Source organism: Exserohilum turcica (assembly GCF_000359705.1).
Source record: "Exserohilum turcica Et28A unplaced genomic scaffold SETTUscaffold_16, whole genome shotgun sequence".
Taxonomy (NCBI): Eukaryota; Fungi; Ascomycota; class Dothideomycetes; order Pleosporales; family Pleosporaceae; genus Exserohilum; species Exserohilum turcicum.
The window spans coordinates 838283-855753 of record NW_007359981.1 but is presented as its reverse complement, the minus strand read 5'-3'; the positions used below and the strand labels follow the sequence as shown (position 1 = coordinate 855753).

General features: G+C 52.9%; 4 protein-coding genes across 4 annotated transcripts; 2 read left to right on the top strand and 2 right to left on the bottom strand.

The window, feature by feature from the left end:
• Window positions 1-921: 921 nt before the first annotated feature.
• Window positions 922-1362, top strand: SETTUDRAFT_38950 (uncharacterized protein; the record flags this gene model as incomplete). Its single annotated transcript, XM_008025927.1, has 1 exon — window positions 922-1362. The coding sequence occupies one exon, from the start codon at window positions 922-924 to the stop codon at window positions 1360-1362; it is 441 nt and encodes a 146-aa protein (XP_008024118.1).
• Window positions 1363-8458: 7096 nt separating this feature from the next.
• On the bottom strand, window positions 8459-11351 carry SETTUDRAFT_168652 (uncharacterized protein). Its single transcript, XM_008026114.1, has 8 exons — window positions 11239-11351; window positions 11141-11158; window positions 11015-11063; window positions 10854-10947; window positions 9638-10798; window positions 9405-9585; window positions 8989-9077; window positions 8459-8675 (listed from the first exon to the last, which is right to left on the bottom strand). The coding sequence occupies exons 1-8, from the start codon at window positions 11246-11248 to the stop codon at window positions 8631-8633; spliced, it is 1647 nt and encodes a 548-aa protein (XP_008024305.1). The 5' UTR covers window positions 11249-11351; the 3' UTR covers window positions 8459-8630.
• Window positions 11352-11485: 134 nt separating this feature from the next.
• On the top strand, window positions 11486-12712 carry SETTUDRAFT_168651 (uncharacterized protein). The gene is made up of 7 exons (XM_008026113.1): window positions 11486-11622; window positions 11694-11835; window positions 11888-11927; window positions 11974-12050; window positions 12100-12448; window positions 12499-12559; window positions 12613-12712. The coding sequence occupies exons 1-7, from the start codon at window positions 11616-11618 to the stop codon at window positions 12618-12620; spliced, it is 684 nt and encodes a 227-aa protein (XP_008024304.1). The 5' UTR covers window positions 11486-11615; the 3' UTR covers window positions 12621-12712.
• A 2168-nt stretch (window positions 12713-14880) lies between these two features.
• SETTUDRAFT_130076 (uncharacterized protein) lies at window positions 14881-16959 on the bottom strand. Its single transcript, XM_008026112.1, has one exon. The coding sequence runs from the start codon at window positions 16900-16902 to the stop codon at window positions 15139-15141; it is 1764 nt and encodes a 587-aa protein (XP_008024303.1). The 5' UTR covers window positions 16903-16959; the 3' UTR covers window positions 14881-15138.
• Window positions 16960-17471: the final 512 nt, after the last annotated feature.

Sequence of the window (17471 nt, the reverse complement as noted above, 5' to 3'; positions counted from 1 at the left end):
GCACGTACATTACGCAACCTCGGGCACTTGATGTCAATGGCCGCCCTGCGCCTATTTCTCCCCGTGTACCCAAACTAGGTATACCACCTAGTGCCAAAATAAAAGAAGCCATATACCCACGTCCAGGCACCTTCGCTTGCGCACGCTCCACCCCGACATCATTTCCAATGTCTCACATGGTCGAGCCCTCCTTGGCTTTAGGGTAGGTGTAGGCACAGATCCAAGAAAGCACCCCAGACGTAGCAGATCTTGACGGTTCCCATTGTCCTTGACGTCATGTTCAGCTCAAGACGGCAGGGCGGTCTGTGATATATTCTAGCATAGCTCCAAGGCCCTAGACAGAGTTGGCGAGTCTAATCTTCAAGCGCCCTTTGATTGACATCGCCCTAACCACTTGGTCTGCTGAGTGGGTCGCAACCGCCCTCTGTTTTTGGCAGAAAGTTCCGTTCCATGGTAGACGATCACACCAAACCTGGTGAGAAGCGCCGCAGCGACACGGGAGTTTCCTAGGCTGTCCCCTATTTTTTTATTTTTTTTTTACTTATTTTTTTTTCCCAAAGTCTCGCGAACAGGTTCTGACTCCACCACGCGACAGATACGTGCCAAGGCCCAGATCTAGCCCTACGTCCCCATATGCCGGTCGTACTCACATCCTACGTCATCTGGTCTCAGGTGCCATGATGCCAGCGTTTACGGCTTGTTCAACCTCAGCAGCTTTCAAACGACCGAGGTTCCAAGCCAAAGCTTCACCGCGACACGTGGTGCTGAAGCTGGCCCCCAGAAGGTCCGGCAGTTGGTACCTAAGGTAAGATTCGAGAGGGGGGGGGGGGAGAAAGGTTGCCCTGGAAAGGCGGAGGAATTTCCGGGGCATCTGCCCAACGCTCAATACGAACACAGGGGCATTGCGCTGCTCCAAGCACGATGGATGATGAAGTCGTTCTTGACCCTGTGGAACTTGGTTGCCCAGGCATGACACCGTCCAATTCGTGCACTAATGACGTTCTCTCGAGCTGGTCGTGCGCCTCACTTGTCCATGGCACCAGAAACCGGTCCTGCGAGGAGAAGGAGAAGAAGAAGAAGAAGAAGAAGAAGAAGAAGAAGAAGAAGAAGAAGAAGAAAAAGAAAAAGAAAAAAAAGAAGCGACGAGATCGCCATGCCCCGTACGCGGCACGCAATGGTCATTGCAAATCGACAGATATAGGACATGGAATCATGGAACCTGAAGCGCCCATGATGCAAAGTGTTTTGGAAACACATGGCCCATTGGCATGCCAAATATGGCTCGGCTTCGGTCAGGAGGCCTGTCCGTTGCCTGGTACGCTACCGACAAGGCGCAATTTTGGACCCCCCCCCGGACCCTAGTCTCACGTAACTTGTCGGATAGTTCTCTCGGCAAAAGCAAGATTTGTTTTTTTTTAAGCACACGGCACGAGGGCTGTATTGATGGCGTGTTTTGTTACCGTTCCTGACTTGGACTTGCTTGCACACGCACCAAAGGCGGGTTGGATAGAAAACTCTGTAGGGGTCAGCTGCTCCGGACGTTGCAGCGCCCGTGGTTCCCCGCAAGTGTAGCGGGGATGCCCTCAGCTCTTCCTATGGGGCGCACCCTAGCATAGTCGACGCCACAGACATCGATCGATTATAGTCGCGTTCGCCCATCGACTGGTTCAGGGACACAACGTGCAGTCAATTTGCCTTTTCTCCGGAAATAAGGAAGACCGCTGGACATGGACGGGTACTTGCAAGTATCAATTAAAGAGAGCACTCGTGTTGCCGAGGTAGCTTTGATGCGAAACGGACAAAGCACTGCTTGGCGCTTGCAAGTGTCGCTGCTCCCGCGTCCTTCCGGGGTCATATTCAAAGCCGAATATGTCTGGTCATGATCAGCGGACTTCTTCTCTCTCTCGCTCGCCTCCCTCATTGCCGCACACAGGAACCGTGAAGCCAGGACGCGTCAAAGACTTCGGATAGAGTGATAGGTTGGTACGCGGTCCGACTTGCCAAGCCTGGCCGCTCATTTCTGGGGTCGTCTCATCATTACAGCCAGCTTCCTGGTCCTCCACGTGTCGACAGCTTCAGTGACGCCAAAACCCTGAAGATCCTTCTCCATGGGCAGCAATGCCATTCCAAGGTTCGCGGCTACCAAGCCTATTTCTATGACATTGTGCGACAACGAGCGGAACGTTTGGCTAGCTTCTCCCTCTGTACCATGGCCCATCAAGGCCATAGATAGTATATACGAGTGCGAGTGCGGTTCGCCAGGCCTGGCTAGGAAAGTTCCGACACGTCTGACCACGGCAGTGTTTGGAGCGAAGGCTCTAACACGTCAGGTGTGCTGATAAACCCCGTGTAAGCCGTGGTTACAGTTCCCCAGACGGGAAACCCCAGATGCTGCACGTTTGCGGGCGTGGTATTAGTGGTGGTAGCCAGGCTTCCCCCGCACCAGCGTTCCAAGGTTCTTTGCAGCGCCCCAACTCGATTCATTGCTAGGCCCCTTGTCAGGTCCTCAGCCGCGGCATATCCTTTCCCCCTTTGCGGAGCGACCATCTGCATCCGCCGACTGTTACACATCAAACCCGCCTCGACATGGTCACAAGGGCTCCGCAAGACGATCTTTTCTCGCCTCCACTGCTCGTCACGGGCACCCATGACGTACATTGCGAGTATGCAGGTACCAGCACTGCCGATGGTTCGTTGCCGGATGCGGCAATCCGGATAAATGCTCCACACAGCCTGGCCGCATAAACGGTGGGAAAATACACTGGCACTTGATCAGCTTCCCCCCTTCCCCCATTCCGCCTTCCGAGGGGCTTTGCCACTGCTGCATTGAATTGACAGGACCATGCAGCAACAATGTCGTCGCATTGACAAGACCAGCAGCAACCTTGGCGCATGCAGATGCATCGTATCCCAACGCCGCTGCATGGGGCATGATTGGCGGCCATTGCACAGCACAGTGGAACGCCCTGTCGTCACGCTCTCGCAAGAAGTTTTCCGGAAGCCCTCTCTCTATTTGGTGACTTAATCCCGCGGGCCTGGGCACTCGTAATATCAACAGTCTTGTCACTGGTCAAGCTTTGCAAACCTACCAGCCATGCCCCAAACCGGCACTGACGGCACTTTGGAAGCTCCCTATCGGGAAATGCGAGGGGATGGACGCGCACTCTTGCAGGGCCTCTGGTGTGCCGAGTGCACAACGGCGTGCGCCACCGGCTTCGCATTCGCTGCCGCGCATGGGACTCGACAAATTTTGCGACATGACAACATCATGGCTCCATCATGAGGGCGTCAACTTCACATGACGACGGACAGAATTGTTGGGACTTTTGGAAATGGGCGGATGCCGGTGAGAGGCTGTGGCTGGCGGCTGGCTGCACCAACGGGCCTTTCACGTGCAGCAGCAGCAGCAGCAGCAGCACTAGCGAAGCAGCCGAGCTCAGCCGATGTGAAACATTACGCAGCGCGGGATGCTCATGTCATGCCAGGTGGGTGTAATCTTTCGAGCAAGGTACGTACCTGGTGTGCCTGCGCTGCTACCCAAGGCCGCTCACGGGAAGGCAGCGTTTTTTGCCTGCGTTTGCAAGACATGGCTTTCTTTTTGCCTATTCGACGCATGACTGCGTCAAACCCCTCGCTTCTTCCCTTGCTCCAACGCAAAAAAAAAAGAAGCCAGGATCATAGTCCTCAAATCCCCACTTGGGGTGCAAATCATGCTCCCTGCTCCCCTCTTCTCGACCACGCCCGCCCTCCTCACATGTCGACGGCTACAGAAGCGCGCACGAGAAGACCAGCCCGCCCGTCACCCGTGAATGTCCGACGGGGGCCCACCAGGAACAAAAGCACCCGCAGTCCAGCCTCCATTCTAGACCTCCGCGTCCACTGGAAAATCGACCCACCGCAGTCTCAGAAAGCATGCTCGGTTCTCTCCTGCATCTGAGCAGCGCCAAACACACAAAGCCTCTAGGGCTTCACCGCCACCCACCGGTGTTTGCACGTGCAAACACACTTGCAATGCCGCTTCTGCTAGTGTGTTACTGCAAGTGGCCAAGCCCAAAGCTTCTCCAACTGTTGGAGGTTACCCGACTGCAGAGCTTCCCCGTTGCGTCGCCAGCGCCGACATTGATCGCTTAAGCGTTCGGCGTATCGAAGAACAAAGACCACGTCTGCTCAGCTTATACCAACCGGCTAACACAGCCATACAGAATCCTCCCGAGATTGATCGCGATGTTCATGTTGTGTTTTTCTGGCCTTCTAGGCCCCCGTCTTAGCGGGGCTCCAGAAGAACATGTCACTTTTCTGCCCGCCTTCTTTGCCGCTAATCCACCGGGCGCCGTAGCAACGGTATCCTGCTCATCATCCATGCTAGCCAATGTAATCACCACCATCATCGTCATCGTCATCATCATCATTTCCCCCTCGCTATTTCCAAGCGAGAGTGTGCCTGGATCAGCCATACATCTGTGCATGTAAGCTGTAGAAAAATTTCTCACCCGTGCCGAGTAAGCTCACAGCGGGGGGAGGGGGGACAATACGAACCCAACAAGCACAGTGGCAAGACGACCTACATACATACAGCATACAGCCTAGATTATCGTGCCAGCTTATCAGTGCATACGCAAACCCCCCCCCCCCCAGTAGACCTAGTAAATGCAGAATAAGCAATTCACGAGGCGCTGGGCTGGAGCGGCGTCGTACATGGATAGACAAGGCTACAGGAATGCGAGCTGCGAGTTGTGAGTGCGAATGGTGGGGTTTTCCCACAGTGGCAAATGCAAATGCAGATGCGAATGCATACCCCACCAACATACATAGATACTCTAGAACACGAGCTGCGAGTAATATGTATGGACGACTTTTGCCACTACGTGACCAGGTTGCGCATTGTGTCGCACATGACCTACCTAGAAGCCTAGACGGAGGCAAAAGTGGCGCACAGGCACAGGGTCATGTGAGTGTGAGCATGTAAGTAGGCCTCTGCGTGGCGTGGCGTACGAATGCGAGTGAGGCTGTACAAAGCACAAGCAGCACCGCCTCCCTCTCTCACTCTCTCTCTCTCGCCCTCTGTGCTCAGCCAAAGTAGTACTACCAGGTGTAACCCTACTCCACCACGGACACGGGCATGCCGTGGCTGATCCTCGGAAGCGGAAGCAAAACTCGAAATTCGCGTCGTCGTCGTCGTCGTCTCTATTGCATTAAGACAAGGTGCCACACTGTCAGTTTCCAGACCAGCGCATTGCAAACACGCATTATGCCTGCAACCCGTTCATGTTCAACCTCGCTACTGCTACCACCATGACCCACGTCGTATGTTACTATTTTACGCGCTGTCGTTCTGTTTGCCCCCACCGCGGCCGCGGCCATGGCAATCCCGACATTCTCCACATGTAATGAAATGAAATGAAATGAAGAAAATATCCGCGACGTGTAAAGAAAAAGAAAGAGTTTTTCTTACCTCGCTTGCATTTGACACGCTGACGCTATTCTTGTAATCCATGAAAGTACGTAGCAGACTATAGTGTCTGAGACGCTGGAGGCAGGCAAGGGAAAAAAAAAGAGAGAAGGAGACCCACATGGGTGTGCTTGATGGATGCACGCACGCACGTTCACCCGCAGAGCCTCAATCACAATCCCATGGGATGTGATTTGCTAGCGCAATTCTCCAGGTGTTACTCCGAGGGACTTGTGGTAAGACCGGCCGGGGAAAAAAAATGGTGTCTGCAGTGTGTAATCATCACGCGTATGCGTATAGTTTAGCGAGCATGCAGGTTTACACTTGGCCTAACTATATGTGCATGTGTATGTGTATGTATGTATGCGCGTAAGCGTTTCTACGTATACATGTTGTATAATGCACATGTGTGCAGACAGCTCTTTCCGCTTCTACATGTTCAACATGTCGCTACGTTGACATAAATGTAGAAGTCCAAGTCCAAGTCTAAGTGCTATGAATTACTTACATTATATATATGTGTGCATAAATGTACTGTATGGTCCCTATTAGAGTATGAGTTTTATTAACGTGACTGCGTGTTGCGTCCGTGAGGTGAAGAAAAGAGGTTGTTGTGAGGTATATTGGTAGATGTAGTGTACATGTGCATGGAGTACGTATACAACAGTGCTTCTATTGTCATGGCTATTCACATTTTCTTTCCATACCTGCGTGTACTAGGTCTACCGGGCTGAGTAGCCAAGGAGCGACTAAAGCCCCAAATATGCTTACTATCCGAAACATATGCAGCGCCATGGCAAGAGCCTTGCATGTACACCGAGGGAGAATAGAAGATTACTACTGGAAACACGCATTAGCTAGTCATGAGAGAGAAATAGACGTACGTACAATCACCCTCATTGAAACACACCAAACACTGTACATACCTTGGTAATCCTCCTCCTCCTCCTCTGAAAACCAAGTACGTAAATCCCTCACATCATCTCCTATATCTCCAAAAGTAAGTAGGCTAGTTTACCCTTTACCCCTCTATTCTCCTACTTATTATTATATCTTTCTCTCTCCTAGCTAGACCTCCCTTCTTTCCTCGAAGTTGACCCCAAAAACCCTTTGGGCTTGCGATATAAACACTCCGTATTACACATTTTTTTTTCCCCACGTAATAGCGCTTACATGTGCTCTTTTCATCATCATCATCATCATCGTCATCACTATCATTATCACAGGTCGTGCGTCTGAAGAAGGAGAAGAGGAAGAAGAGAAGAAAAAAAAATCCCCCTACATCTCTCCCCTGCTTCCGCCCAGCCGCCCCTTGCAGTAATCACCGAACCCTCGCCCTCTCTTTTTTTCCCCCCACTTCCGAAGCTTTTTCTGGTGGTACTACTACTACTACTACTATGACTTGCTAGTACATGGTTATCTAGCTAAGCAGGGCATACGGCGGAACTTGGACCCATTTTAGGTCATATAATGAAGAGCAGTTTCTTTTTCCCCCTTTTTTTTGGGCCACGCAGTACGGAAATTAGGATTCTCGAGTTCTGATGTACAGGTGAAATGGCAGCTTTTTCTTTTTTCGCTCACTATAAAATCCGCCGAATGGTCCTTTGGCATAAGGGGAGGGGGGTGGGGGTTTATTTAGCAACGCTAGCTACAGTTCGTAGCCTTCTCCATGATTTGATTGGTATAGGCCAGGTACGAGGGCCTTCTTGTCTCTCGCTGTGGTTGTGAGCGAATGTCGGGGTTTATGCACAAGGGACGTCAGGAAGTCGCTTTGAATCCTTTTATATCTCTGAGGTTAAGGGGATGTTTAGACGAGTGGAGCGTCTACCATGTAGGAGTATTTACTTTGCAAGACAAGCGCTGGAAAGAGCACTTGCCTGAGCGAGATGAGATCTGTTCATTATAAGTGTTGTTGTTGTTGTGAATGATCGAGAAGAATATGTTAGACTTAAGGCGTTTTCCCCATGGAGTAGAGCTAGACTGAGCCAGATAGTCCAAGTACACAGCATCGAATGGATATCAGAGAAATAGCCCAATGGATTTTCACCCACTCCAAGCGTATACACGTGCACAAAGCTAGACGTGCACTATGAAGACGCACGTATGATAGGAACAACGACTGACTCTGTGGATCGCTTACTCGCAATCACATCTGCATCTTGTCTTGTCCTCTTCTCAACAAAACCATAAACTCCATGTTTCCCCACTAAATAGCCTTTTCAACTGCATTCAAAACAAGACGAAACCATAGCGCTGCGACTGGGTGTAAGAAAGATACCATGCATCTTCTCTCCAAGGGCACAGTCATGGGAATCAACACAACGGGTCATGCGCTGCATATCAGCCAGCATGTACACATACGCGGACGTGATGGCATATCGTGGGCACGCTTCATGATATCGGATCCCTGGGCGGAATGTCTTAGCTCAGGTGGCCTGTATATAGAATGCATGAAATCAAGACTCTTCCATGACATTGCCATGTCTTGCAGTGTCCTTGGATATCCTTGCTTCGCTCGAAGAAAGAAACAAGTGTTTTTAGAGGCCCATTGCATGAAATGATATAGCTCGTCCACGAGGAGACTGATGTCGTGTGAGATGGCACGGCAAGACATCGTAGTCATTGGACAGCACGGCCATATCAATGAACGCGCGTCAAACATGAGTGGATTGGTTTCCAACAAAAAGGCAATTGATGGCGCATTAATGCCTGACAAGGTGGCACCAGCAATCATAGCCATGCCGTGACCAGGCAATCCAGGCGCCCTGGCTTAGCGCGAGCGCGAGAGATCAACGTGAGGGCGAATGTCACAGCTCGTCCGGGGCGGAAAGACATGGATACCGTTTCAAACGCGCCATGCCCCCTTTCGAATCAATCAGTCTAAACCAGCAATCACATGAGCACATGAGCGACATGCAGCATGTCGAGGATTATACTCGTCACCTCATGAAGCACCGGTGAACTGACTCGACGCCACCTGATAAAACACAATCATTGCAAGGGCATGTGGGCATCATGATGCTTGCGTTTCTTTTTACTTTGAATCGTCTATTGACACACCTGCCGCGGAGAGGGCCTTTCAATAGCCCTTGCGCTTCGTGGCGTTTTGGTGTACTTGGATACTGTACTCAAGCACGTATCATTCGGTGTGATGTGTACGGCATGGTGACAAATGTAGTGCCTAGAAATCCTGCTCGCCGCTTCCAGCAATGATTACGTTGTTTACCTATGTGAAGTGTTAGTGAATGTGAAGACCAGCAATGGGGGCCACCAGTGACACAGCCGGCTCCGCATGCATCGCGTGCAACAGGCAGCACAGATATGAATGCAGCATTCGTGCGCCCGTGATCTTGCTGTCCCGCGTCCCCGGCATTGTGATGGGGCCAAGGCGGAAGTGCAAGGGGTAGTGTGAGGGGAGCGCCGTCGTACAGACAAAAGGGGAATAAGGAAGGGATGACAGGGAAAGGAGTGACAGTGGGGTATGCGGTACAACGGGCGAGCTATGTTACGAAACACGGAATAAATACAATACAACATACCTTGAGTACCATACGGCATAGCTGCGTGGCGAGCAATAGTTGCTGTCGCTTCGAGATCAAGGGGTCGATGACAAAGTGCTCCTTCATATCTGCAGAAACGCCACGTTAGTCATGAGCTTTGATAGTGAGCCGTCAACGTGGCCCAGAGTGCCGTGAGCAAAAGTGACAACACAGCGCAAGGTGTCTCAGATGACCGTTTCCCGCCCCCACTTGTGCTTGTGCCATGCCAGCACAGCGCTTCACGCGTGGGGGTTTATGTCACTGCACCCCACGGGGGGCGTCGTTTGCAGAGAGTTGATGCACCGCGGGACACATCGCTACCGAGCTCCGTCGGTTATGCATGTTCGCTAAACAGCGGTGAATGCAGAGAGCGAAGGTTGCATCGGCAAGGACAAACACCAGAAAAAGAAACTTACCATTAGAACCCGTCTGCATGCAGTCAACACCCAATCTGTAGTTCTTCTCCTTGGCCTGCCGGGACTTGATATTGGCCAGGGTTTCGATTGGGCTGAGACCAGAGTTCTCCGCCAGCGCCATGGGCACTGAGTCCAAGGCGTCGGCAAAGGCGCGCATTGCATACTGCTCAAGGCCAGGGCTCTGTGAAGTGTTAGCTGCTATCAAGTCCAGGCACAGAGTAAGCGTCATCTACCTTGACTGCTGCGTCTTCCACGGCAAGTGAGCATGCTATCTCCGCAGCACCTCCGCCGTACACGATACGGTTGTCGCGAACCAGGTTACGGACAACGCACAGAGCATCGTGTAACGATCGCTTGGCCTCGTCAATGAGCATCTTGTTGCTACCGCGGACAAAGACTGTGACGGCTCTTGTGTTTGCGCAATCCTCAATGACCAGCATCTTATCTCTCGTGGTTCCGAACGTCAGCTCCCGGACAATACCCGCCTTTCCTAGCTTTTCTGCGCTGAGGTCTTCGAATCTTGGTACGATACGGCCGTTGGTTGCAATGGCGATGAGCTCGATCTCGGGGCCTCCTACCCACCGGACAGCAGGTAGCTGGTTGGTAAGAAGCAGGTGGTTCGCCTCGTCATCAAAGCCCCATTGACATATTACAACATTGGCGCCCGTGTTCTTGATCTGCTCAATCATCTCGGTGAACTTGCTCGATTCGTAGTTTTGCAACTTCTTGAACTCGTCCACAGTGGTAATGTCCAGCTTGTGCTTGGTCTTGGGCTTCGGCGGCTCAAATGCGCAAGTCAGGATGGCGAGTTTGGCGTCCTTGACCTCGGAAGGCATCTGAGGATGGGAAAAGTCCTTGTCTATTATGACACCCTTGACAAGGAGTGTGTCTTCCAGCGATCCACCGACCTTGCCGTCAACCTTGATGAGCTCAAAGTCGACGTCTTTCCGTTCCAAGTCTGCTACCGACAACACAGCATCTACGGCAATGTTGGCAAACTGGTCGTGCGCCTTGGAAACAATCTTGCTGCCCAGACTGGTCTTTGCAACCTTGAATAGCTCTTCCGTGTTGTCCCGGGAGAAGTTGATCTCATCGCTGACCTCGTCGAGCTTGGCCACGGCCACCTCACATGCCTGGTCGTAGCCGTCTGCTATCCGGATTGGGTGGATGCCCTTGTCAATCAAGTCGGCGGCCTGTTCGAGGAGAGCTCCCGCCAATACCACGACACCTGTTGTTCCGTCACCAATCTCGTCATCCTGGGACTTTGACAGTTCGACTAGGAGCTTCGCGACGTGGTTGGAAATCTCCATCTGGGAAAGGATCGTGGCGCCGTCGTTTGTGACAGTGATGTCTCCGTCAGGCGAGATGAGGATCTTGTCCAGTCCTCGCGGTCCCTGCAATTCATAAGCTCCTGCCCAACATGCTCGCACTCGGGCAGCTCTTTCATACCAAAGAGCTCTTGACAATGTTGGCGACCGTCTTCGCGGCCAGGATGTGGGACTTGACAGCTTCGTTGCCATGCTGTCTCTGCTTCCTGCCTTGGCTGTCCTGCGAATTAGCTCCTGCTTCTTGGCCTAGCCCTTCAAGCCTATAGCCAGTGTTCCACGTACTCTCTGACAATGATAAACGGCCTGCCCGCCTCATCTTTCATCACCTGCGCTGTAATCCATGCTGTCAGTGGCGTGTTCCGGGGCATGGAAAAGACGAAGATTCTGGGAGTAGGCTCAGACGCATACCGTTGGAGAGATCGACCTCTAGAAGTACCTGTATCAGCGTACATTCACTAGTAAAGTTGGCTGGGCAGACTGAAGCTGCTGCCGCCTATACAACTTACGCATCGCCATGGTGAACAGCTGCCCGCTCTGAAAAACCGTTTGCACGCCGTCGAAGAATCAGCAATGCACAAATCCACACGAACAAGGGCGCCTGGGATTGTTTAGCAGTGAGGGGTGGTGGGGTCTGTCCTAACAGCTCGCATCTCTCTCTTGAAATTTCCCCGGAAGGGCTTGGCATCCGCGCGCACGGTTGCTGCGTCGCGAACACGCGCTCCCGCCGCCTCTCCAACATTCCGCATTCCCTGGCCATTCACTGCCACAACGCATATCGGCCGTTGCCCGCGCACGATTACGCTGGTTGAAGCTGCCCCGAGCTCTGTCATCCTGCTTGAATCCCTGCATCTTCATCCGCTATTGCTAGCGACAGCATTGCAGTATGCCGCGTGAGTTGCGCCCGCCCGTCCGCCTGCTTCGTCACCCGGCGCGTAGACTTCAGTAGCTGATTCGTGTCTAGCTGCGCTCAGTGACCACGAGTCCTCGGACGCCGAAGAAGTGCCCCCCACGAGAACGCAAACCAAGAAGCCAGTCGAAGAAGACGCCGTGCAAGACGCCGACGAGGATGAGGACGAGGATGGCAGTGATGTTGGCGAGGATGAGTACGCGCATGCCAATGAGCCTCTGCCTCGCATCGCGCTGACAATGCGGCAGATATGTAGTCGAGGCAATCTACGGTCACCGCTTTCAAAAGGTGCGTAGCCTGGTCTGGCCGGCATGCCTGGTACTGACAGCGACAGGGCGTCCTCCAATTCGACGTCAAGTGGGATGGATACGACGACCCCAAAGACCGGACCTGGGAGACTGAAGACAATATGTACGCGGCAGCCGCCCGAAGCTGACCAAGCTGAAGCTGACGAACGCAGGGAGGGGGCCATCGATGTCATGAACGAGTACTTTGCAAAGATCGGCGGCCGTCCAGAGCCCAAGGGCCAGAAGCGCAAAGGACGGCCATCTATCTCCGGTACCAAATCCGCGTCGGGGACCCCGACAGCGAGCTCGAAGCGTCCGAAATCAGAGAAGGCGCATCGGGTGGAGAAGGCATGGAGCCCGCCACCAGGATCGTGGGAACACGATGTCAGCTATGTCGACACAGTGGAGGAGATGCGTGACCCCAAAACGGGCGAGCTGGGCAAATTCGTATACCTGGTCTGGCTCAACCAGCAGAAGACGCAGCACCCACTCAAGCACGTCTACCAAAAATGCCCCCAAAAAGTAGACCTTTGCCCAATTTTGTGCCTCTGATCTTGACTAACTTGTTGCAGATGCTACAATATTATGAAAGCCACCTCGTCTTCACACACACTACCGACGAGCCTCCCAATGGTAATGATCATGGCAACCATATCACATGCAAGGGTTGCTAACTTTGCACGCAGACGAATAGAAAACGCCTTCAAGCACAATGCACGCAGAGAGCTCTAAGGCGCCACGGCCGGGTGACTTGGCCCCGCAGGCGCCTCGGGAGCCCGTGGCGCCAAAAATACAATGTCCGACTCGTTCTCTTAGGACGCGCGCCCAAGAGAGGAAATCTCCAACCGTATCCCCCATCACCCCGTGAAAAAAAAAGAAATCGATTCTTCCGACGTGTATCTAGCTCCATTTCCGCCTTGCTCATTTTCATCCGTGCATGCTTGAGTGGGTGAAGGACAAAGAAAGAGAGAGAGTAAGACTGCGTTTTAGTTTGGATTGGAAATGGCGCGTGTATATTTATTTTCGGGTGAGTAACTGCGGCGTATTGGGGACAGCGGAATGGAATTATATTGGAGGAACGCTTCTTTTGCATACCAAAAGGTCTGGGGAAAAGGCCTTCTCTCTCCTTTTTTTTTGCTGATGCCAACAAGTGGAGTTTGAATATTCTAGCTTAGCAATGCCTGGGTTCTTGTACTTTTACATTCATCAACTCTTTATTCGCATCCATAATATACTTGTACGGTGTCTATGTGCTTTGCTTGGTGGTATGCGAGGCGTCTTGGATTGCCAACTGTGTGCGTGTATATTTATTTTATCATGTCGTTGCGAGAGAGAATGCAGTACATGGCCTGTTGTGTGCATCTTATAGAGTATACACCAGGTAAACTAAGTAGACTGAGTCAATCGATATTCGAACAAGTCAATTCATTGGATTGCATTCCTCATAACAATCATAGTAAACAATATCAACGTAACAAACGTTGCGGGTATCCCAGAGCACAGGCCTTGATCCAACCTTGACCGCTCATGCAACTCTGATTATCCAGACCTTTCTTCTTCCGCATGTACATATAATTTTTTCCCGAGACCTTAAAGCAGGACTCTGTGCTTCTGATAGGAAACATGTGTTTCAAAAACTCCCTTGCGCATAACCGCGTAAACCCATGATTCCCAAGGTGTTTGTAAAAAAAAATACATGAAAACGCCAATTGCCATGCATACAGTAACATCTCCATCAAATCGTTCTCTCGTCTCCAAGCCGGTCCACCTTCTCATGTAATGCGTTGGCTCGTGAAATTCTTCGTCAATCGCGTCTCATCTCTGATACCATGCAGTAGTTGGTAATAAGACAGAGAGAAAGAGGGCGCTTATGCCTCTGTCATGTCTGAGACCGAGGAGGCGGTACCACCGACCGCCATGCGCGTTTGCAGGTAGTAAATCAGATAAGCGATGCCCGCAATGAGGATGAAGAGGATAAGAATGATGAGGAAGATGACAATGTTGCGCTGCATGGCTGCGAGGGTGTCTCGTTTGGCCGGAGTGGTTTGAAGGTGAAGAAGACGGTGTGGAAAGACGGTGTGTTTGGTCGTGTCCGTCTAGCGCACTTTGCTGCGTTTGATTCGTCAGAGGGATGCTGCGAATGCAAACCGGGGGGCTGGTAAGTTGTCAAGTCGTGAGGCAATTGATTTGTTGAAAAAAGTTTCCTGTTGATTCGAGGTTAGCATCCATTCGCTCGGGAGTCATGAAGAATTGGAAGGCAGGGAAAAATGTATGCGCACTGCTTTGTTGTTGCTGCAGCCCTTTTGAAGAGTACAGGAAGTAGTCGTTCGTCTTCGTTGACACCACGGTAAGGGTTGCTAACGAGTGTATCGTATCGTATCCAAGGTCAATCTCCACGATTGCAAACACCAACAACAAGAGATGTGTATGGTGGCTTGATGGATGGTGGAAAGGGTTCAGTGTCGCAAGTTTACGTGCATGTAACAATGGTAAGGCCAAGGTTCTCTGGACCACGCAATGGGCATGCGGCTACTTTTGTACAGACGGGGCGGGGGCGCGTGCGCCGTGGGTGGTTGGGTGCGGCCATGGCTCGGAGGGGCTGGGGACAGCGTGGCTGGCTGGCAAAGCTGCGAGGCTGGACCCGAAACTACTAAGAAAAGAAGGATAGTGTTGGGAGATTAAGGCGGTCGTGACGTGGAGAAGACGTGGCCCTGTCTCGTGTGCTTTGCCCTCGCGTGCAATTGTGTGTGATTGTGCGCGAGCAAGAATGCGCGTGGTGGACGTGATGGAGGCGGGGTGGTGGATGATGCGAAGTCACGTGCAGGGGCTTGGCGCGTTGGGCTCGGAGCGTCAACACATGCACATGTGCTGGATCCATGCAAGCAAACCATGCCCTGGTCTTGGGTGGTGGTGGAACAAAACACACAATCATTCTCTGCCAATGGCAATTCGTCCGAACAGACTCCATTTCGCATCAACGACATTACAGCTACGCAATGCAAACTATGAATGCGAAGCCTCTATAAACATATCCCATAAATTGCAACCAGAGGGTATACAAACACACATGGGCCGTGTCCCAGCATTATGCCATAGCCTAGACAGTGCCAGCCTCCATGTTTCGTGTTTCATGTTCCAACGACACCACAAACTCCGTCATGTTTGTTGCGTATAGTCTACCGCAAGCCGTGTAAGCCCGACAAAACAAAACACTACTGATAAAAGTTCCACTCGGCCTTTTCGCACTTCCATTCCTTTTGCACCGTCTCGATGCGGTCGACCACCCACCCACTCGTCCACTTGCCATCACCATCCTTGCCACCCAGCCTGATCACCTTGCTCAGGTAACAGTGGCCGTCTCCTTCTGTCGAGTATCGCCATTGCAGACAATCCTCGACTTGTTTGCACGTCTTTTGGCATGTGGCGAGACTATCTGCAGCGTTGGGGTATTTCTCGGCGAATTTGTCCCAGTTGGGCGGCTGCTTCGTTTTGTCCTTGTCCTTGTCTGCTCGTTTTTGGTATTGCGTTTCTTCCTGGCCGGCGACTTGGAGGATTCTATCCTTGTTGGCTTCTTGCATGCTTTGTGCTGGCGCGTCTTGCTCTTTTCGGTCTTTCTCTTCCTTGTTGGCTTCTTGCTTCTTTCTTTCTTCTTCCTGAAGTTTCATCTTGTCTGCTTCGTCTTTGAGGTGCTTCTGCCTCCCCGTCGGCGCAACGATTTCGGCATCCTGGCTAAGGTTGTCCCAGCCCTCCTTGGTCTCTTCCATATGCGGCGCTACATGATCATGAAAAGCATCGCGGTACAAGTACGGCGTATTCCAGCCATTGGCACTGGTCCACTTCTTCTCGATTTCCCATTGTTGAGTGATCTGCTGGCCGTCGACTTGGTACCACGAAACAGCTGGTGTGCACCAATGTTTCTGGGTGTAGTCGAGCGTGTTGGGTCGCTCCGTCTGAAGAATAGGCCATGAGCTGTAGAGCTCGACGTGTGCGTCTGCTAGGGCCCTTGCCAACATGAGATCACCGCAGCATTCTTTGTCGACGGCCTTTTCCCATTTGCTCGTGTACAGCTCATCGTACGACTTTGCAAATCTGCGCAGGGCGCCTTGAGACAGCATGATGCCCGGTCCGCGTTGGACTGACTGTGTTCCGGAAATGTAGACGGGCGCCCCGCTGTAGTAGGGGATGCGGTAATCCAATCGCCTGAGCCACTGCAGCAAGTTTGTCCAGCTCAAAGCTGTCTGGTCCTCTAGGAAGATGATGAATTTGGCGTCGGGTTTCATATGGTAGGCCCTGTAGACCATTGGCAGCATTTTCCACTTGTCCAAGGCCAGCAGCTTCTCGGCATTGGGCGTGTGCGCGGCATCGGCACGGAGGATGCGGTACTCTTGAAACTCGTCGTGCGAAAACCTGACATCGTGGCTCACCAACTTGAGCGCATCGTGCACCTTGTGGCCGTGGAACTCGCCGTCGTGGTCGCTGAAGATGACAAAGGTGGGCACACAGGACATGAAAGCTTGCATGTGCGCGTCGAGCATGTGCATGTACACCTTGGACGTCTGCAGCACCACCATGACGTCGTGGGCCAGCGTGAGGTTTTTGCAGAAGTGCTCGACGGCGTGCGTCGAGGCAGGGGGAAAGGCGGCGGGTGTCGGGGTTGGGTTGGCGGCATTGGCTGCATTGGCTGCGTGGGTGAGGAGCGTAGAGGGCACAGCGCCCCCATGTGCGGTTCCCACGCCCCCGGCCTCCTCCTTGTCGTCCCCGCCTGGGCCGTGGCCATGGACTGTTGGGTGGGGAGTCTCGATGGCGGGGGCCGGGATAATGGGCTCGGTGTGGACGTTCTTGTAGTTATAGTGGTCGATGACGGGCACCTCGGGCTGGGCGGACTGGATGGGCAGGGCAAAGGTCCAGAAGAAGGTGATGACGGAGAAGGAGAAGACGACGACAATGGCAAGCCGCGAGGGCGTGAGGAGCGGCATGGCGATGGCGGCGGCGGCGGCGGCGGTGGCGAGGGCGACAGCGGCGAGAGGAGAGTCGGGGGATGGCACTGGCGGGCTCAGGGCATTCGACAACGGCGCTGGCTGCATCAGGGTGCGGGTGCGGGTGCAGGTCCTGACCAGGGCATCATGGCGGGCGTGATAATAGGCTCGACTTCGCAAAACGGCCGTCTGCGAGGATGAGGCCAATCGACCAGGTGTGAGGCGGTGCGCAGGCGTCGCGCGCGCCCCTTGGCTGTGGCGCTCGGTCACGATGGCGCGCCCGCCCTCGTCCTGTCAAAACACTATGCCGCCGTCATTGCTTATCGCGAGTAATATGCACGGCCAAACAACTAAACTCAGCCCAGTCCACCCAGGCCGACGAGCGGGCGAGTCGACATGCTTCTGACACCCGCCGGCGGCGTTTCACCGTCGGCGTTGACAGCTTGACACCCGCCTTATCCAGCAACGGTGACGACGAGGCTTGGACCGGCATCTGCCCTTGGCCTGTATTAGCTATGGAGTAGCCATAGCAGTAGCCATAGCAGTAGCAAGAGCAGTAGCAAGAGCAG